This window comes from Xiphophorus couchianus, chromosome 22 (assembly GCF_001444195.1).
Source record: "Xiphophorus couchianus chromosome 22, X_couchianus-1.0, whole genome shotgun sequence".
In the NCBI taxonomy this organism is placed as follows: Eukaryota; Metazoa; Chordata; class Actinopteri; order Cyprinodontiformes; family Poeciliidae; genus Xiphophorus; species Xiphophorus couchianus.
This window is the reverse complement of record NC_040249.1, coordinates 9,636,121-9,658,867: the sequence shown is the minus strand read 5'-3', so window position 1 is coordinate 9,658,867 and position 22,747 is coordinate 9,636,121. Positions and strand designations below refer to the sequence as shown.

The 22,747-nt window shown below is 36.5% G+C and overlaps 1 protein-coding gene across 2 annotated transcripts in view; it reads left to right on the top strand.

Annotated features, from left to right (window-relative positions):
* LOC114138396 (protocadherin-15-like) overlaps positions 1-22,747 on the top strand; it is a 175,653-nt gene that overhangs the window by 91,513 nt on the left and 61,393 nt on the right. For both annotated transcript variants that reach the window (XM_028007619.1, XM_028007618.1), the window contains 9 exons: positions 331-439; positions 557-669; positions 6,347-6,553; positions 9,045-9,179; positions 12,082-12,231; positions 14,032-14,225; positions 16,138-16,270; positions 16,528-16,607; positions 19,660-19,753. In XM_028007619.1, coding sequence (XP_027863420.1) covers positions 331-439; positions 557-669; positions 6,347-6,553; positions 9,045-9,179; positions 12,082-12,231; positions 14,032-14,225; positions 16,138-16,270; positions 16,528-16,607; positions 19,660-19,753 — 1,215 coding nt within the window. The remainder of the gene's footprint in view (positions 1-330; positions 440-556; positions 670-6,346; positions 6,554-9,044; positions 9,180-12,081; positions 12,232-14,031; positions 14,226-16,137; positions 16,271-16,527; positions 16,608-19,659; positions 19,754-22,747) is intronic.

The window sequence follows — 22,747 nt, the reverse complement described above, 5'->3', positions numbered from 1 at the left end:
AGTTAATTTATGGATTAACTTTTATTTGCATTATAACAGTCAAGCCCTTTTTATAGTTGCCGAAGAGCTTCTTGCATGCTTCTGCTGGTATTTTAGGATCAACTTTGATTATGAGCCTTCACAGATTCTGTAAAAAATTCTAGTTGGGATTGTTGCCGGGTCACTTCACAGTGTAAATTTTACTTCCAGTTAGATGAAACATGTTGGTTAAATTAACGGATTTCTTTAAATCTATATTTGCCAGGGTTATGGAGGATTTTGTTCCTAACTGTATTTTATTACATCTATTTTTCATCTTGATTCTGACTCCCATCTTCTCCTTTGATGCAGATTAAACTGAACCCACTGAATGTGACCCCACCTATCCGTGCTGTGGACATGGACAGGAACATCCAGCCCCCATCGGAGAGACCTGGCATTCTTTATTACATCTTGGTTGGTAGGTTCCTTAGAAACCTTTATTGAAAAAAAGGGTCCTTCTGGGTCACCTATGTCATGACTTGTACTTTGAATGTTTACTCTGATGTTGCTGGTGTTGCCTTTTTGCTTTTTGCAGGTCAACCAAACACATATTCAGAGTATTTCTCCCTGAACCGGACCACTGCAGAGTTGCGCGTTCTGAAACCAATCAGCAGAGACTTGTATCAGAGGTTCACTCTTATCATAAAGGTAACAGCTGAGATTAAATTTCACTTGCTCAGCATGTCAGTGTTGCATTTTTTAAGATAGTAATAACTTTAAATTTATTTTTAAAATGTGTTCAAAGCAAGTATTTCTTTGGTTGCAATGTATTCGGGCCTTCAAAGTTTGTAAATGCTCAATTTGAAAAAAAATAAATAAATTATATTATAGACTTTAATATTCTTGATCTAGTCAAAGCTAACATATCTGTTGACTCCACAACTATACACCTTAAATATTTTTTATACTATCAATGTATTGCTATCAGAGCAAGTGAAACATACAGTTTATTTTATATTTTGGTGTTCATGTTCACCTGTTCTACCTAGATAACCTGAGTCCCGAAGGTCAGTGAGCTTATCTTTGCCTGCTTAGAAAACATGAGAGCGAAAGATGCTATGATTTATTGACTTAACAGGAGGATAGGCAGCTTCAACGCCCTGAATCGTAATTTTGAGCAGCGAGCGTTCAGTGTTGTTGCGGCAGAGCAGTAGTGCAGATGAACTTTCTATCGCTAACCTCCAGGCACCTCCAAGCACTTTACTACCTGCTATTTAACCAGGATGGCTAGTGATCAAAGAGATGAGCGAACGATTTTATTTCAAGATGAGACATAAAGGCAGGTTGGTCACATATGAACTTTTGCATGTGTGCAGGTTATGGTGTAGATCAGGAAAAGAAGAGAGACAGTTCAAAGAGGAGGCAGGTGGAAACTATGATAGGTGGACGGGGATGTGTATTTAGAATGTAGGAGGCCGTATCTATCTAAGTCATTTAGAGGAGATGGAGAACTCAGAAGATCAGGGAAATGAGAAGTGAGGGTTTACTGATACAGCACATTTGGTGTATGTGGCATACATGCCTAATGCTTCCTGGAAATACATAGTTCAATTAGAGTCCGGGTTGCAGAAAAACACATCTGTTATTCTTTAATGGTCATCGCTGATCTTGATAGAGGCACATCCACCAATATGACTTGTAGGAGATGAAGACAGGTGTGCAAGCCGCATGGAGACGGAGAAACACTGTTTGGGAAAATTAGGGAGGTAAGAAATGAAAAGAGGGAGAGGAAGAGGAGCCGCGTGACACTTAAAGGATGATGGAATCAGGACAGGAAAATCAAGATTGATTGATGAGCGGGGCCTTTTGTTAGCGTTGAATTTTAAATCTGGACTGTGTGTTGCTGCTGTAAAGCGTGGCTCATTGAACAGCGCCTCAGTAAAATAAGGACACCGTTAAAGAGTAAAATCACCAGGGAACGATGTAATAATACGCTCTGTCTTAGCTCTTATAGACAGAAATGTATACATGTCTTTGTGCAAGTGTGTGTAGATGTAGAATGCACGTCAATAAAAGAGCTTTCCCCTCCTCCAATGTTTTTGTGCACAGATCGGATCTCTGGTTCGACATGCTGTGGGTTTTCTGTTTTATCACTGGGAAAAAAGAAAAATGACTGAAGATTGAGAGGCATGGCCTGAAAAAACATTGTGACAGACAATAACAGATGTGATGTTTACCTTAGAAGACGTTTAATTGGATGGGTCAAATGTTGAGGTGCAGGATTCCTTCATGCAGTGCTTTGGTTTTTGCTTTTCTGTCCCATGTAAATGTTTCAAATTATCAAACAAGGTTTCATACTACACAATATAACCCAAATAAATCTAAATTTATTGCATTTTTTAAGGAGAAAAATGATCAAAATTACCTCCAAAATTACTGTCGGGATCAAGCCTGAGTGAGACTGCCTGTACGAACAAAAAATTACTTCTCTAGACTCTGTAGCAAAGAGATAATAAAAATAGACACATTTTCCACTGATCTAAAGAAATTCCAGGTTAGATGAAGAACAGTCATTGGCATCTATCAACCTGGAATAGGTGGCTTTGGATCACCAGCAAACCCCAGTGAGAGAAATTGTTCACAAATAGAGAAAAAGCAGAACAGCAGTGAATCACCCAACCTTAGTAAGTGTAACAAAAAAGTTAAATTTGTAAGTGGACAAAACTGAATTTACAGACAACTAGGATAACACTCTGCTCACTTCTGGAATTCAGATGCACATGTATATCCTTGTGCTGCAATCCACATTCTGAAACACAAGGCCATCAAAATCAAGCTAATTCACAAAATTAGTTCCAGGTCATGACCTAAACTGATGTTGCCTCTCTCTCCCTCTCCATCTGGATTTTCAAAGCCTCGCCATTTGTGTGAAGCTTCCCCAGTGTGGGAGGCAGTTGTGACATTCGTGCTTACAGTGGGGGGAAAGACTTCAACACCAGCTTAACTGGATCACATTCATTTGCTTTAGTCTCTATGTTAGTGTCAGGTGTAATTTGCAGCTTTTAAACAATTTGTAAAGCTGAGAGGGTGCTGTTTCTGATTTGTGCTAATTTATTGCTGCTGAAGCAGCTGTTAGCGGCCAGCTGTGCAGGAAGAAGAGACAACAATGTTTTTAAATATTGGTAATTATTAAGCATAGAAACAGTTTTAGCATTTTCATTTCTGTTTTTTTTTTAAGTAATGAGAGTAAAGAACACTTTGTTATAATTGTTTTCATAATATACAAAATATATTTAAGTCAAATACAATGACTATACACTGCAGAGGAAATTCACATAAACATCTTCTGTAAATTAAACTTACTTTGTAGATTTTGTGGAATAGTTTTATTCCGCTGCCTCTAATTTATTTGAATTTTCTAAAAAGTGGTTTCTAAAATGTAAACCTAACACACTTCAGCAGTAATTTCAGATATGCATTCATAAATTTTATGTGACAGAGCCGCACTTTGTAGTGCATATGTGAAATTTTTTTAAATGTTTTTTGTTTGTTTTAGCAATTCTTGAAGGAGCAGTATGATGTAGGCAGATGGTGCCATTTTATAGCACAATCAAGCAAGTTTGTTAAATTCAACGATAAAAATGCTGTTTATATCAAGCATAACTTAAAAGAAATTTGACTTCACAATAGCCATCTTGAAATTGGTCTCTGTCTCTTTAAGAAGCTCTTTCTCCTTCCAACCCTCTGCCTTCAGCACGTCATTACAACAATGTTCCTCCGTCATGCCTTTTATAATCAAGCATTAAACTGAGAAGAAGTTCAGCTGATGAGATCAGCTGAAGCACACTTCCACCAGGTGTTTGCTATTTCCTGCTGCCGCTAGTCTGAGTGGGGAAGGTGCAGGGACTGGGTGTTCTGTATGGTGGAAACTTGGCTGGAGACTGCAGCTCCAAGAAGGAGCTTTGTGGAAAAGGTGGTGCTTTGTGAGAGCAATCGATTAGGCACCCCCAAATGGCTGACACGGGAGATTCAAGGAGTTGTCAAACATGCAAATCAAAGCAACGCTCCAGGTTTGTTTTTGATGAGGGCATAAGATTAAATAATATAAAGCTAAAAATGTCAATTTTGCATATTACCACCTTTAGCACACAGGATACATTTGTATTCATCCTGCTGGCTCTGATACCCCTAAAATATCCTGCAAAACCAGTTGCCTTCATAGTACCCCCTACAGAGCCCAGCTAGGTCTAATTTTAGCTAGGTACAAATAGAGCTGTTCTGTAAAGGTCTCAGAGGTTTGTTGCAGAACATTAGTGAAATTGCTCTATGAACACAGAGGAAACCACCAGACAGCTAAAGAGAAAGAGCAATACAAGTGTTTAAAACAAATTTAGGTTATAAAACAGCATTACAAGTTTTGAACTTTTAAGCCAACCTCTAAAATGGAAAGAGTAGGGCAGTAGTGTAAACCTAGATCAAGCAGCGAAAAGGCCAATTTTATGAGCAGTAATTTATGAGCAGTAATTAACCACATCTCCGGGGATCCCTTGACAAAGCAACTATTTGACATGCAGACTGCAAATCTAAATTTTATGTAGCTAAAGTTCTTACATAAAAATGACATATAGCCAGAGTTGCTTTGGAAAACTTTTGATGATTCTTTACACATAAAATGTTGGTATCTAATGAAATGGTTATTAACTATAAAACTAATTGAGACATGAAATCTACAGACACAATCCATCCAAACTTATTGAACTGCACTGTGTTGCAAAGAATGATAAAAAATGGATTCCGTAGATGTGCAAAGCTGGTAAGGTACACCTTAAAAGACTTTGAGCTGATTTGCAAGTCTTTTAGGCAAAGGAGCAGCATATATACGCATGCACTTTGCACCTTTTGCTATTATATTTGAATAAATAAAAAAAAAAAGTCTTGTATTTTTTTATTTCAAGTTTGTTCACTACAAGCACGAAATAGTTGGGTAGGAATACTATCTTGTCAAATAACTCTCCTCCTCTGAAACAGAAAACATCTGTGATGTTACACATATTTTCACGTGTGGTTGCATTCAGAGCTGTCCCGTATGACCACAGAGTGGGAGTCTGATCCACTCCACTGGAGTGGGTGAAAATAAAGGCCTAGGATGTCCGCTTTACCTTTGACTGCCCAACAAATAGCTTCTTAAGTTTTATATGAAATGCTGAAATATCGGTCTGTGTTGTGAACTCACCGGAAAATATTAATTGGGTCCCCGAACAATTTAATAGGTTTTTAGTAAAACCCTTTCAGGTATGTGTTATTAAGAAAATTAGACAAAAGGAGATATTAACATTAAGGTTTGTTCTTTAAGGTATCTTCTCGTTCAGTGTGTTTTTTTGCTTTATGTATGTAAAAAGGACGCAGAGTTGCAGAGCCTGAAAACCTTGGCAAAACCAAACTAAAAAAAAAAAAATCTCTCTACTTTCTGGCTAGCATCACCATGAAACACATTTGCAAAATGTTTGGCAAAAATTTAACATTTGGCAGCTGGCTTGCTTCTTCCCTCTTTGCACAACTAAACAACCAGTAAGAGGTAAAGAAAGTTGTCAGTTGCTAAATATTCATTTTCAGAAGACGAGATCAGCAAAATCTGAATTTGTAGATGAAGCTTTATGAAATATATATATATATATATATATATATTTTTTTTTTTTTTTTTTACTTTTACAGATTTTTATACAAAAACATAAAAATATCTGATTAGATATTATTTGTTTTCCCCAACTTTATTGTAGGGTAAAATATTAGAACAACATTGCCAGACAGATGCAGCTATCTAGTTTTTTGGAGAAAGTTAATCAACGTGGTAAGGCGATTAGTAGGGATTTTATTTTATCAGATTGTTGCATGGTTAATCAATCAGGTTTCAGGCAGAATAGAAACACAGCACAGAAACTAAGACTGGAGATTCATAATTGACTTCACACACACCCACCCACCCCTGCACACCAGGGAGACAGAGTTTGATGCAGTAGAAATACATTAAATAGTTAAGAGGTTAATTTTAGCTTCGACTCTGCTAGAATTCTCCTCTCCTTCTATTGGTGATCACTCATTTGACAAAGTCGGAGAGCCAGTAATTATGGGCTCTCTGCCTCAAACATTGGTATTTGCATTAAGTGCCCTGGCAATTAGTAAGTACCAGTCCTTAGTGGGGCACCTGATAAACTTTGTCAATATAGATTCATTTCTAATTGAAATTAAACTAGGTAACATGTCTATCTTTTATCCTGTATTTACCTGCTATAAAAGGTGGAACATAATATCTTTCATTTGGAAGTTTTCCATAATGACATTTTTCTCTTGTACTTCTTTTTTGTTCTGTTTTTTTTTTTCTATGCAGGCAGAACAGGACAATGGACATCCCCTGCCAGCTTATGCTGACCTCATTATTGAAATCCTGGACGAGAACAACCAGGCGCCATATTTCCAGTTTGCCACCTATCAGGGATACGTGAGTGAGGCCTCCCCAGTGGGCACCACCATCTCTGCCAGTGCCAACCTCACGGCTCCGCTAGGAATCATTGCTTTGGATAATGACATTGAAGAGGTAGAAACAGAGAAAAGCCTTTAGCGCGTTAAACGTTCTACAAACTTCAATATTTTATGTACTTATGTATTTAGTCATTAATTTAATTTATTCATTCATTCATTATTTCTTAAATTAGGTGTATTTCTCAGTATTTATTTATGTACATTATGTTCATTTCTTTGCTTGTTTTATTTATTCATTCTCTTTAGTCATTGCTTCTTTTTAATTATTTACTTGTTCATTAATTTCTTTTATTCATTTATTAATCCTTTTAATTTTCACATATTTAGCCATGTATTTATTTATTTTTGTGTTTTTTCACACATAGCTGGCTCCTGGTGATAGACCTGTGGGTAAAAGCGGGTGACGTTCCACGAAATGACACACTGTGTAATGCAAGGATGTCCTGACCCAATTTCTATTGCTCCAAATTTCCCAATGATTTGAGTAATTTTTAAACGTTTTTTAGTGCCGTCTGATTAGTTTTATCCAGTATTTATGGTCTAAAAAGTTATACACATCTGCACTGTGGAGATGTGCACGTAGGAACTTAAAATATGCCAGTAAAGTATATTATATAGTACAATACAGTATGTTAATCAAATTCAAGGAATTTGATGGCATTAGTAACGCTGCATTAATTCAGTGTCACAAACCTGAACTTAGTTTGATTAACAGTGCTCAACAGTTTTTACGTAATTTCTTCAACTTTGAAGAGATATTTTGTAATCAATTTAGAGCAAAATATGTGCAGATTAAAGTAATGATTTATATATATATATTATATTCCCCCATATAATATAATGGGGGGGAAAAAAACCAAAAAAAAAAACGTTTGCATTGCTCAATGAAACAACTTCATTGTTCTCACCATCTGGACACGTGTTGTTCATTTGTCCTGTGTGTTTTTTTTTTTTTTCAAAAACTGATTTTCATGTTCCATACATGAAGCAGAAGTTGCAATAAAAACAAGAACCGAAGGGTAAAAGCTTTACTCAGGCAACCCCAGTCCAATTATATTTCTCAACCAGATCTTTTTCTACGCTCCAACAAATTGACTCAGGACATCCCTGCTGTTAATGCATGCATCACTCTGAGGAAGTTGTAAATAAATTAAAGTCATTCCTCATTGCTGGAGATCTTTAGCACACACATGGAAAATTAAGACTTTTATTAAAAAGGGAAAAGAAAACCCTAACAACTGATGAAGTGTCAAGCAGGTCTCCAGTTGTGATGGATGTTTTTCTTTATCATAATATTTGTAGTTTTAGAGAAGTGTATTCTCATATTGTATATCAATGAGCCTGCGTGTGTTTGAAGTCCTTTATAGTTTTTTTCTTCACTGCTCATTTTATTTAGATTGATATTTCTGTACAAACATATTCAACTATTCTCTTGGAATGTTATCTTTTCTCTGGCATGGTTTTGTGACTTGATATTTGGGTGTGTAATTTGTAAAAAAAACAACAAAACATATATTCATCGTATTTGTTTTTACAAAGTTGACAAATTTAGCAGTTTGGGGTGTGACTGTGTTTACATAAAACTGAGAAGAACTGATCACTACCTTTAATTCAACTTTCAAAATATCCCTTTTCTCTGCCCCTTACTTGGAGAAAATGAACAAATCAAAGCGGAGTCGCAGATAAAATCAATAAGCTACCCAGGCTTAATGTTTACCAACCTTTCTGAGGACGAGTCTTTGTTGGCATGAATCGAAGCTGACCAGCAGCAACGGAGCATAATAAACTCCAGCTTTTTTTCTGAAAATGGACACAAAGATATGTCTTCAGTGAAATAGACTTTCTTAAAATGTTTGAAAGGATTTTACCTTCATCTTCATATGGAGGCTAAAATAAATGACATTTTCATTTGATTCACAGCTTAACTGCTTGCTTTCTTTTTACAGAAACAGAAGCACCATCTTTTATGAACAGAACAATATTTCTGAGTTTAAAGCCAGTTAGCAGTTTATAGACTGTACTATTCATAGACATAAATTTTGGTATTCCAATGATGCGGTGATCTAACTTCAAATGTGTACCCGTCTTAATTTTTTTTTACATCTTTCAATTTATTCTGACATTACAGAATTGTAAAACTAACAAATGAGACAACATAAACAGCATTTTTTTATTATGTTATCATACTTTCACAGAAATGTATTGATGGTGTAACTAATATTATCATTGACCCTTAAAAATGAGTCAAGTGGATCATTAAAAGCACAAAATTAAAAACTACGGCTACGTGGATGTGGTACGTAAACATTTTCGCTGTAACTGTACTTTAACTGACGTAGTTTAATGATTTTGTCCTCTGCTTATGCTTTCTTTTTGTGGAGACACCTGCCAGCAAATGACTTTTTTTCCAACACTTCAGCACATCAAAATATATTTTTGATAGGTTTCCGAGTCCCACAGCTGCAACCTTAGGCGTGAAAAAAGTGATACAGCACAAGTGTCACCATGGTTACATGTCTCTTTTGGTGTCTCTTTCCGTCGGAAAGACCAAAGACCCTATGGTGAAGATTACCCTGGATGACTACACCACAATTTTCAGCCTGACCCCAACTGGTATAATCCGCTACCTGAGGATTCTGAAACCTGTGGACCGGGAGAAGCAGATGACCTATACTTTCACGGTGAGTCTCAAGCTCAGTGCAGGCATCCTCAAAACAGCCCTGAGGTCTAACATCTCTCTGTGTTATCCTGTTACTGTTAAACTAAGAGGTACTTGGAGATGGGTACCAATGGACAAAATTTGGACACTGTTTATTATGACACTGTAAATGTCATGAATTTCTATACTTTGCTTTTAATTTGGTATTGATTTAACAAATAGAAGCATGTCTTGAAGCCTTTAAAATGTGTTCAGGACCCTATTTTATCAGGTATACATTTGGAAAATACTACCATTTAAAGAAAATATTGCTCTCCTTGAAAATAAATAGAATAAAAATTTACATAAAGTCACACTATCTGTGACAATCAAAAAAATTTATTTTTCTTAACCTATTATAAAAATGTAATACATATCAACCGTGACTTTAAAAACATTTGACTTTGCAAATTAACACCTTGGTTTTGTCACTTTAAGAAGCTCTTGCTCTTTCTGACACTCCACCTTCATTACACCATTATAACATTTCTCTGTTAAGTCATTTACAATGTTCTTGGAAGCATTCCACTGAGAAATAATTCCTATGATGAGCTCAGTAGATGTCCAGTTCCACCAGGTGTTTGCTAATGGCTGCTGCCACTGGTCTGAACGAGTTGAGTGGAAGAGGGGTTGCTCTGTGACGCGGAGGCTCAACTAGAGACTGCAGCTCCAAGGAGGAGCTGTGTGGAAAAGGTGGCGCTTGATGAGGGAAAATGTTTATGCACCCAGATTGGCTGCAATAGGAGATTAAATGATTACTTAAACATGCATTAAATAATCATACCATCATAACATGATGTGTAGCTCAAAAATGCACACATAACACCCCCTTTCCCTATTCTAGAAATAGATTACTGTGTTTTGTTTTTCTCATGTAAAGCACTTTGGACTGCCTTGTTGCTGAAATGTGTCTCTGACAGTACAGCAGCTGCACCCATAAAGGATTCCTTTCCTTGGATTAGTGAGCTCATATTCTATATAGAAACTGAAGGAGTTTGAGTTTATTGTGTGTGTGCAAGGTTGACCTTTTTCTGTCACTGTGCTGTGGTCAGGTTTGCTTTTGGCAGTACACTGAAATATGTGGTTTGTTTTGTTTGAAGCCCAGTACTGGTAAGTGACTGACAAGTTCTCAGCTCTAGGCCCTGTCTGACAGTGATAATTGTTGACATTGTAAGCTGACAGCTGAACTTTGCAATTAAAACTTCTATTTTTAGAAGGACAACATTATATGTGAAAAACAACATATAATGTGTTTGTGTTCGATAAATGATCCTCAAAAGCATTCATGTCTCTTGCAGACACAAAGACTGGATACTGAAAGCAGATTAGTAGGAGAGCAAAGAGATGTCAATATATTAAAATAAATCCAATTAAAAGTAAAAAACTACCAAAGAGATGGAATTACTGTGAACATTTTCACTATGGCGTATTCATAACACTTGGTTGTCATAAATAGGTCGCAGTTCAAACAAAGGCTGTCCTTGTGTGAAAGATTTGAATGTTTTAGCACTCAAGACATTGGGAACATTACATGGCAAAACTTTTTATTAAAATGTTCCAGGTAGAATAGGCAGACATAACTAGTGCAAGAAGTTTGTTTACATACCGTTTAGTGTCATGAGAGTAGTTTGTCTTTGCATTCCTAACAAGCTGTATCGGTAATTGTACTTTCGCATTTCTGAAACAATTCCCAGAATCAATACGCTTCTGTTGTAATCCATGCTGCTATCTGTCTAGGCTCTGTAATACTGTAACGAGTAGGCGTAGCATTCAGTGTGTGTTTTTCTGCTTTTACACAAGTGCTTCACAAAGTTATATTAATCAATGCAGCAGAGACACAAACTGAATGGGTTGTTGAAAATGTGACTGTTTTTTTTTTTTTTTTGGCAAAATGTATCTATTACGGCATTTTTTAAAAATGCAAATAATTAGATATCTCATTAAGAGCAATATCTTCAGTTGAAGCAAATATGCCAAAGTAGAAAAAAAATCTTAAGTGGTTGTGCTCTCAAACACTGAATAGAAGGTTTATGAAGGTCTTGTTACAAAGCCTGTTCAATGAAAAGAAGCTTTGCCATCTAAAGAATATGAAGTTGTCACAGTAAAGATATTGATGTTAAGATTAAAAAATGTACCCATAATTGACTTATCTAATATTGTGCTAATTGTGATTCAAGATGTATATTAAAATTGGTGTTGTAAAGGTTAAATCAAGCTTCTACATCCACAATACTGAAAATGTGTGCAATATATTTAAATGCCAGATTTCTACACAACCAGTACAATTAGAGTTATGATAATCTCAGTAGGCTTTATGTAAGACCAAACAAGGCTAACAAAAGTGAAAAGCATAGTTGTTTGATGAATGTCTCTGAAACAGAAGAATATCTTTACTACACATATTTTGCCCTGCAACAAAAAGCTATTAATGTACTGTAAATTTTAAGCTTAGCTGTTCAGTTTTGTGGAGAGATTTCTTGTCTGCATTGAGATATACTGTATATTGTTAGTGTTCCTGACACAGCTATAGGTTCGATCCTCTCTGCTTTCTGCTCTTGATTTGTTGTTCTGCTTAGTCCGTTTCCTTGCTTCTTTCAGAAAAGCTGCAGATCAGAGCTGCCACAAACAAGTAAACATAGATTGCTCAGTTTGAAAAACATCCTTCAGGCAAACTTACTGGTAGCAATCGCCTTTGAAGGCATTTCTTTTACTCTTACAAAGTGGAAAATAAACATATAGAGAGGAGTTTCTTAAACACAGTGACATACCAGAACCATACATCTTTGAAGTTTGAATAAAACAAATAATCTATGATTCCTTTGCATAAGTGTTCTTTGTTTACAGGTCTTCAGTTTTATATGTGTTTCTCTTTTTTGTGTTTTCAGATGGTGGCATCAGATGGTGTCCAACAGAGTAGTCCAGTAACTGTCAACATCCTGGTTATTGATGCCAATGACAATACGCCTACGTTTGCTCAGGTCTCCTACAGCGTTGAAGTCTTTACAGACATGCAGCCAGGGGAGACGGTGCTACAGGTAATCAATCCAGAGCGATCATTCTCTTCCATTCTGCCTTCCGTTTTTTTGTGTTTTTTTTTTTTTTCTTTTTTTCATCTACCGCTGAGACACTGGACTTTGTCCTCATCACACAGAATCTCTCTTTCAAATGCTTTTTCATGCTCAGCAAGAATAACCACAACAGTCTTGGCCATTGTGTTGACAGGCAAAGCCCAGGAGCATATCCCTTTGTCTTATCTGCAGTCGTAATAGACATGGAAGAGAAAATGTTTTTTTCTCTGGCATCAGTAAGTCATAGCGGAAGGATTTTGTGATGTCAATTTATCAACCCCTCTTACAGCATACAACAGGATTTGGAAATAAAGCAGGATTGCTTTTCTATTACTTCAATCATTTTTATTGCTCTGTGGATTTGGGTCATTGTTTTGATTTAATTACTACACTGACTTTAAAGGGTTCCGTGTCTTTATTTTTATTTCTGTCAAACATATTCAAAGACAATCAAACATGTATAGAGAGTATACATACCACTTTAACTGTTTTCAGACTTTTCTCAAACGTCAGTGTATTTTAATACGAAGAATGTGATCGATCAACACAAAGTAGTTCATTCTAGGGAAGTAGAGTACAAATAAAAGTGCAAAAGAGTGCCAAATCTTGAGTTTCAAGATGCTGTTAGTTCAATAACCTTTTCTAATAACATTAGAGGCCTTTGCAGAACAGTTGTACTTATTCATACAGATAGAGTCTATTTACCAGCTCTGCCTGGTTTGATCAATTTAAGGGAGCTGGTTGCAAATGCAACCCAAAGTTTTCAGATTTTTATTTTTAAAAAATAGAAGACCATGTATCATTTTACTTTTACTTTATAATTATGCACTACTTAATCCTGGTCTAGCTCATAAACTTGCAATTAAATAAAAATAAGTTTTAGTGTTTTAGTGTAGCAACTTGTGAAAAGAATCAAAAATTATGGTGGCTTTTGCGAGTCAGTGTACACAAATACAAGCGTGTGCACGCTTTTATAAACCAACTCTACTAAGTGCATTTTGCTTGAGCCTGTTTTTTCTTCTTCTTTCTCTTCTTTAGTTGATCTGTCTTACAGCACAGCCTCTCCAAAACAAAATAAAAGAATAAGACACAGAAAAGGTCAAGTTTAATCTTTATTTTTTTAAGCAGCCAGTTCACCCTGCCTGAAATGAGGCCAGAGGTTACAGAGTGTCTGCTCTGACCGCTTAACCGATTTTATAAGCTGTTTATGTGAGCTGGAGTCCCCCCTGAGCATGCTGAAGCTTATTTGATGCTACAACTTTTACTCCAGTGTCGGTGTCATGGAAAAAGGAGGTCGTGAAAGCTTGGATTAAAGTTTCAAAGCTTTAACGATATGAGGTCAGCTGCAGCACGAAGGCTAATAATCACAAACAGCAGAATGTCCTTATTGCATTTGGAGTTTGAATGTTGGAGAAATGCGCTGTTTGAGTTTACTTATTACCTTTAAAAAAAGAATATTTAATCTATTTCTTTACAAATCTATAATCTACTTAATGTGAAGTGGAATGTGACCATTAATTTATAGTTTTTAACAGTAGAATACACAGCTCTTAATTTTTACATAAATGTCACATGTCCATTAAAAAAATGTTACACAGAAACAAGCCTCACAAACCCCTGTGAAAAAATACATTGGCTGTTTGACTGTTTCACAAGTAATGTTAGCTGTAACCCCCTCCGGTTAAAACTACAAACTGCAGTACAGAAAGCAGAAGAATCGTGCTGATAATGTGTTATCGTACTATTTTTCTTGTTCTGTTTTCTCAGTTAACTGCAGCGGATGCTGATGAGGGGCTGAATGGCCTGGTAACGTATGAGATTCTGGCTGGAGCCCAGGGAGATTTTGTTATTAATAATCGCTCTGGACGCATCACTGTGGTGCCTGGTGTCGTCTTATCTGTGGGACGATCTTATGCACTGACGGTCAAAGCCTCTGATAATGCACCTGATACCCAGAGAAGGTACAGATATACAACAACTTTGTCACATAACAATGATGAAATAAGAACTTTATTTTGTTGTTATTAATCATATGGGTCATTAACACATTAAAAGGGGGCAGATTTTCTCTTTCTCTCAATGTCTTGTTAGTTGGTTTCAGTTTGTTGTGAACTGTGATAGACTAGTCATCCCTTCAATGATTACTGTTTACTAAGTTGTTTTTAACATGCAATATGCTATTCAACTTTGACTCTAAAAGTTTTCTGTAGGTGAACACATTGAAATACGTTTCTGAATAGAGGTTTTGGCGGAATGCAAGAGCTGCTTTGTAGATGATTAAGCAATAGAAGCTGAATACAAGCTATCCATCTCCTGGTTGTCAGAAATTTTTACTTTTGCCAGCATAGTTTTTGGGTTTAAGCAGTATTACCAGGCCATAACGGAGACATATAGTTATTTCAGATTAATAATAAGATTAATAATGATAAAAGAACAGATGTTAAGTTTTTCTTCTCATGAAACTTGCTCTTAATTTTAGCTCATATATCATCAGTCTATTTAATATAATTAAATTGATTGATATTTCTTAATTACTTGTTTTGCTGCATTTTTTAGGAGCTGCAGGATTGCGCAGACTACATAATGTTAGCTTGTGATGTGAATTAAATTTTTTGTATTAAAATATGTATAAAGACCATGAGTGGCTATTCGGTTACATCTTTTGACTGGGTTATATATATATATATATATATATATATATATATATATATATACGGTATATACACAGTACAGACCAAAGGTGTGGACACACCTTCTAATTCAATGGGTTTTCTTTATTTTCATGACTATTTATAAGGCAAGAAATCCCACTTATTAACCTGACAGGGCAGGTTGACCTATGAAGTGAAAACCATTTCAGGTGACTACCTCTTGAAGCTCATCAAGAAAATGCAGAGTGTGTGCAAAGCAGTAATCACAGCAAAAGGTTGCTACTTTGAAGAAACTAGAATATAAGGGGTATTTTCAGTTGTTTTACACTTTTTTGTTTAGTGCATATTTACACATGTGTTATTCATAGTTTTGATGCCTTCAGTGTGAATCTACAATGTCAATAGTCATGAAAATAAAGGAAACTCATTGAATTAAAAGGTGTGTCCAAACTTTTGGTCTGTACTGTGTGTATATACCGTATATATATATATATATATATATATATATATATATATATATATATATATATGATCTGTTTGGGGCAGCGATGAACTTCTATAAAACAAAATGCAATATCTAGATTTATTTGAGTCCATCAGAACCAGAACCTTGAGGTTCTCCATTTCTGAATGTCACTGCAAACATCAGCAGAGACTTGACCAGAGCTGCTGCATGCCTCAATAGTGAGGAACAGACTGTAATGGAGAAACTCACCACCTAGGGTTAATGTGCGACTTGGTTTGGGATCTAAAAGCGCTAATTTAGATCCCGCCAGTTTTTAACTTTGTCCGGTGGGGTCTTACTGACACCATATGCGCTTGTACAAGGTTTTTTTGTGTGTGTGTGGTTTCGGAAACAAACAATCTGCTTCTGTTTCTTTTGTATTTTGAAGTTTTTCTGATCAAGATCCTCTACCACAAAAAAGCAAAGACTTGTAATTTCTTTCCCAGTCTTAAGTCTTCTGGCGTGTATTTCATCAGTTTTAGTGTTCACTGTTTGAAGAAGTGTTTGTGATCTCACTAGAAGATGAACTGTAAGTGAAAGCTTTGAGGGAAAAGGTCTATGCATTCGAGCTCTGATGAGAGCTTTGCCTTTGAGTGAACTAACTTTAAAATTTTCTCTGAGATGTGGGGAAGTGTTGGAAATGAACATCGTCAGTTAGACAAAAAAAAAAAGTTCAAGCAAAAACTGATACCATCGTTGGACACTTCTGTTATTCAGGAGCTCGATCACTACAGTCTATATTGAGGTTTTACCACCCAACAACCAGAGTCCTCCCCGCTTCCCCCTCATCACCTACAACCTGGAGATCAGCGAGGCCATGAGGATTGGAGCTATTCTCCTCAATCTGCAAGTAAGTCACTAATTCAAATCCCCAGTGTATGACGCACATTCCTGCATTATAAGATGCAGAAGTGTTCAAATTTTGCTACAGTTTGTCCAGGTTAGACTTGACTCACAGCATAGATTTCACACGTAGCATGTTTTCCTTTCATATGACAGTTTAATATCAATGTTTATGTTATGCTTATGCATCCTATCTCTCTCCTTGTCATGTTCTTCTGTAGGCTCATAAAATTATCTGGTTCTGGTGTCATTTTATTCTTCCAGGCAACAGACAGAGAAAATGATCCAATCACGTATCAAATTGTGAGCGGAGATTCACAGAATGTCTTCAACCTCTCTCGAACGTGAGTGCAAAAATTTGTCGCCCGGCTTTCTCTACTTGTTTGCATGTTAAGTTGTAGCTTAATCTAGTCTTTTTTTTTTTTTTAAGTATTTGTTGTATCCACACTTTTTCTGAAAACAGTGTGGATGAATGTATGATGAATGATTAAAGAATAATATTCACAATCAAAGATAAAATACTCCACTGCATTTTAATATATTGTTTCTTTTGATTTTGCTTCTTTGATAAGCAAAATGCAACATACAAAGACAACTTATGGTTCCTGTGGTTTTAAAAAAGCCTAATTTTGTGGCGCATGCCTTGTTGATGCTTTCAATTATAAAGATTTGAGAACAAAATAGAAATATGATTCAGAGAAATATTTTCTTTTTTGCTACTGATTAAAGACAGTATCAAAGGGAAGAAAGTCAGATAAATTCAGTTCGTTTTAGAATCTAGCTAATGATACAACAAGCCAATGCAGAAGATCTTGTTTTTTGGGGAAGAAATTAATTTAGTCAGATTTAAAATGTGCTCAAGTACTGTATCTCTACTAAAAGCTAAAGATATTTTTTATTGCAGAAAAGGTTCTGCCAGAGATGTATCATTCTAAATAACTGAAGATGAAACTATAGCTTTCAACTTAGGAATCTCATAAGATGCAGAAGTGTAATTTTAGTACATGCTCGTTTAGCCTTCCCTCTGGCCTTACGCCAACCTCACACACACAGTGTATTAAGGGGGTGGGGGGAGAAATTGTTTTATTTATTTATGTTCTCACAAGGTTTGTGACACACTCAGTGGAAGCAGCTGTACACAGCTCTAAGGCAAAATGTGTCATTGGACCTTCGTACACCATTCCAGATAAAGACAGAGAGGGTGCTTACAAACAGGTCACAGCTGTGCCTCGATATCTCACCTCCTGTAGAAGATCTTCCCCTACAGCTAATCTGAAAACACACATCACTACATGGATGAATGTAGACTTTCTGACAACATATCTTGCTGCTGTTTTAACTGCCCTGTGTACATTTGTACACAATTTCAATCTTAATTTCTTTTATAGTAACACAAAATCTTAAACAGGAATATATAACATAATCTCGTTGCTATTATTTACAACAGAAAAATACTATTATTTGTAGTCTCTGCTAGAATATTATAACATTAATTGCTGCAGTTAAAATTTTACTTCTGACTTTTTTTATTGGTATTTAGATTTTAATGCATAGACAAACAAAGTACGAGAACAAAGCTAAAGCTACGTTTACACAAGGCCCTCTGTCAGGAAACTCCTGGTATTTTTGGATGACCAACAAGACACCTTGAATCTGCTGTAGTTGTCATGACGTTGTTCTTTTAGCAAGACGACAAAACGTGCTTTTGACCCTTAGCTTCCACCTCATTTAGAAAACAACCTTTCTCCGTCTCCACTTATCAACATTGTGTTTAACTGAACAGGTTATGTAGCACCAAACCCACAATGCTATCCGCCACTGACTTTGTCATATGTCCATGCATGTCCATTAATAGATGAGACTTAATACAGCAATACACACTACTAAAATTCAATCACAATTTTATGATTTATGAAAATCTGCTTGTTCTCTTAAATATATGGCACCGTCTTCTGCTGAATGTGAAAACTGAGACTTAGTGAATCTGAAATTGAGTTTCAGTTTTGTGACTTATCTTACTTGTCTTGCCTCAAGTAAAGCATTTTTGCCACTGGGAACTCGCACCTTCTGCATCAAGTCCAATGTAGCATAGAGAGACATGATCTGAGCAGAATGAAAGATCAACTGTTAGTGTGACTGAGGAGGATAGCCTCCGGACCACACTGCCAACACCCCAGACAATGCTGTTAATAGTGTCCCATACATCTGACAACATCTTTTCATTTATGGCGGCTGGGCAGAGAAGGCGGGATGTTATCGCACATGATCAGTGAACCTCTCAGACTCATTCCATTGAGTGTAGTGCAACTATCCAGCTTCAGTGAGGAATAAACTCCCCAGGTTGGCTTTTCTGCATTAATCATTTTGTCTGATGCCATTATCACCCATCAAGATAATCGTTATCATGGTAATGTATAGGATATCTCCACTGAACTCAAAGTGCAGGTTTCTACCCTTTTTTTCATATATTAATACCAGTCTGTAAAATTAATGTACCAGTTTTATTGTGTTTTTGCAAAGCTCTTTTTGCCCTCTTAATTCAAGGATAATTGAGTGTGAGGAATTTAAAATAGTTCTCTCCTTCTAACCTCGTGGCATCTGTTTAGAGGAATAGATAACATTGACAGAATTTCAGTAATTTGCCTGTCAGAGTTTAAAATGAGGCACTGTGGTATAAAGGTCAGGGTCTGCAGAGGAATGGAGTGGTCAGGTTTTGCTTGGACTGCCTCGCCACAAGAGCTTTAAATCAGAAATGGGAAGGAGCGGGGGACAGTGGGGAATTGCTACGGGCATTAATTTAGCACCGGGTTCAGATGCATTCATCTTTCTTTCCGCTTATCCTTCTGGCAGAGGCTCTCTTGAGTGCAGGAACAAAATTGTTGTCTCCGAGTTTGTGTGTGGCTTGACTTGCCCTTGTGTATTCTGTGTGCAAACAGAGATAATTCAGCCTCATGCATAGGACTCCATCTACACTTTTTACTTGGAATGCCAGGGTCAAACTTAGTGGCACGAATGAGCAGGAGGGCTCGTTTGTGCCACACGAACCATATTTCTCTTCCTAAAAGGAAAGGAAGTGTGGCTTCCCATTGGGAAGCCAAGGGAAGTATGGCTTCCCTCCCTGAAGGGAAAGACTAAGAGAGCAGTTAAACTCCCACTTGTTCTTTACCCACCACCAATGTTCTATGATCAAAAACCATGTTTAATAACCTTGATTGATTTAAATACAATGTTTTGAATTCTTCTCTTCTTGACTCTTTGATACTGTATCAAAGGTAAAATATGTAATGAAGTTCTGAACATGACTAAGCTGCTCATGTTTTACATTATAGCAATTGAGGGAAAAAGTAAAATCTGAATGTGCTGTTCTGTAATATCTGCTCTGCCCTCTATCAACAGGATTGGCCTTTTACTTCTGGGCAAGCCTCTGGACAGAGAGATCACAGACCAGTACCGTCTGATTGTCACTGCTTCAGACGGTAACCCTGGAGGGGTGAGGCACAATTCTTTTCACTTATCAACTGGATTCGTTTAGAGAGCTGCTCTCTTGAGAGAAACAAAGATTAATAAAAGTACATGGGAGGGTTGGGAGAGGTTGTATACATGTGTGTTCTAAAATAATAAAAACTTTAATAAAAAAAAAATAATAATAAAATAAAAGTACATGGGTAGGGATTTTGATCCAAGAGACTAAAGTTTGTGATTTTCGTCAAAATGCATTTTGTTGCATTAACTGTCAGGAGAAACCAAATTAGAGCTGAGGTTAAATAACAACATTCTGCTTATTTACCTTATTTTATTTTATTAATTTTATTTAAAGTGTGACCCATTTATGGAAACCCTAGTCCTTGACTTGAAGGTAACATGATCGAGTCCCGGCCTGATGACCTTTGGTGCATGTTCTCTTGGTCTTTCACAACCTACTTTCCTGTCCCACAACTGTCAAACAAAGGCTACTTAAGCCAACAAAACTTTTAAATTAACAAAACAAATCATGTTCTGGATGACTGTGAATCATTGTTTGAGTTTGACAAGTTTATTTTCACAAGCGGAGCATTATGGCTTCCGTTCATTTCTGATGCTCCATGATGGATGGATGGATATACTGTATACAGTACATATGCATATATGTGTATAAAACTATTAGAATTTGTTCTATCTTAAATGTAATGGACATAGAAATGGAGAAGGAGAAAACAACGGTAGAAAGGTGGGGAAAAGATTTAAAGGGAAAAGGAACCAAGAGTAGAGAAGAGAAATGAGCATGAAGAGAATACAAGTTAAGACCCTAGAAGTCTGCCTCTACACCTGCAGAGAGAGGAAAAAAACAAAATTGAGAAACCATAGCAACAACCAACACATTGACACTACTGAAAAGTACACCATTCAATTTTATACAAGATATATTCAGTGGCAACCGCTGCTCAACCTGTGAATGTATCTGGAAAAACACCTCAATCTAAACACCTGTAGGTGTGTGTAGTTGGGAGTGTGTTTGTGTATAGAAGGTTAAATGTGGATGTACGGGCCCACACATAATCGCAGGGCTGATATTAGGAAGAGAGGAGCCACAGACATGCCTCCAGAGTCTTGGTGCCCGTCCACCACAGTCCACTTTGTTGCATTAACGTTTTAAATTTCAAGTTACACATAATTACCACCCCTACTAGATGCAGGTGTGTATCACCAGTGGTACTTGTACCACCATTTGGGTTCAAAAGGTCTATTATTGAAGTGAAAAGTCTGATTTTGTTACTGCACTTGCAGTTAAAAAAAATTGTACTAGATTTTCATTGTCCATGCTGTGTTCATTCAGAGTATCAGATAAGTCTTTTCAATTTATTCAAATTAGAAACACATGACTCACCAAGTTTTTATCTTTACAACTGGTAGAGAACATCAGTTGATTTCCTGTTAACTGTTAGAGCTTAATACTGGCAGATGAAGACAGACATTAAACCACTGAGAGTGTTAGAGCTAAAAAGTTATTTTTTTTCCAAGTTTAATTTCTCAGTGTTTACTTAGTAATGTTTTCTTCACTATTTAACATTTTTGTATATGTTAGATTGTTTTTTTTTATGCCCACCTGCTTTGTTTTTCACTAGTTCATACTTTTAGTCATTCATGGATGAGTTCATTTTATTTGAATTCCCTGTTTCTTTTAAATGATCCTAGTCAAAGTCATATACGGTATTATTTTTCCTAATGTTATCATGAATCTGCATTTTAAAAAGTAGAATCAAAATTAGAATATTCACTTAACCATAGCCATACTGTATAAATTGCAGTGTAAAATTTTCACAAAGTTGAGGCCTGCTCATTTCATAAAAAATAAACAACAAGTAGGCTCTTAACAGGACACCTCAGCCTTGAGAAAGAAAAGACATCAACAAACATTGATGCTGGTTGTGGTTTCTCCCTCTGAGAGCTGATAATAGCGTAAACTGTCTTAATTTAATTAGACTTCACCTCAATTGGCTCACTTTTGAGCAGCTGTCTTCATTCCAGGCAGAGGTGAAAGGCATTTTCCCTTTTAAGATGCAGTGTATGATGGGCAATGAACATTAGCTGATGAGCTGTCACAAGAGTGATGTTGATTGCTGCCCCCTCACCTGCACACTCGTAACTCATTGGCAGGCATAGTGCATCGAACTCTATGTTCCTGCGTTTATGTGATACATCACAGAGTGAGAGAGGCACAGTAGGACGGCGCCTTGGTAAGAGTGAAAATAGGAGGTAATTGAGGTCCATGTAGGTTGAGGCGTCAATTCCCAGTGTGAATTTACAGTCTAGATGTTGTGCACACAGCTATATAAAGAATATTTTTTCTGTTGCACAAAATCTTTCTCATGTATTAACGTTTGATTTGTGTAGGTTCTATGTCACAGCTAGAGAGTAATCCTGTTACAACAGCAAGAAAATTAAATGAGAGAGGAGAAAAGGCTTGTGGGAGTGTGGAGGTGAGGAACTCATTCAGTGCTGCCATTTTGGCCAGAAACACAAAAAGGATCAGAAGTGCAACATTATATTTTTTTTAGACTTTAAGGACCTATGTTTTGCTTTATATACTTTTTGTGCAAATAGACATTGTGAAGTTTAGGTCCCATAAGGAGGTCAAAAGTGAATTATATTTCTTAACATCTCAGATCTTAATTTACATGCAAGCACCATTGCTTCTTCAAAGTAAAGGGTGATGGATCTGAATTCTGATATTTAGTAGCAATTACAGGAGTTTTCGCCACATATCAAAAATCAGCAGCTGTAAACTCCACTAAGCTGTTTCCTTGCTCTCTGAAAGTTTAAATAATTGATGCCCCTGATGCAGGTGGTGTGCAGAAGGCAACGATCAAACGTTCATTGAATACTTTCATGCAGTTTGCCTTATTTGTGTTATAAATATAAAGTGTAGATCAATGAAGAGAAATTTTTGATCACATTAAGAACGCTGCAATCGACTGATAAGAGATCATATTCTGCAAATGTTCTT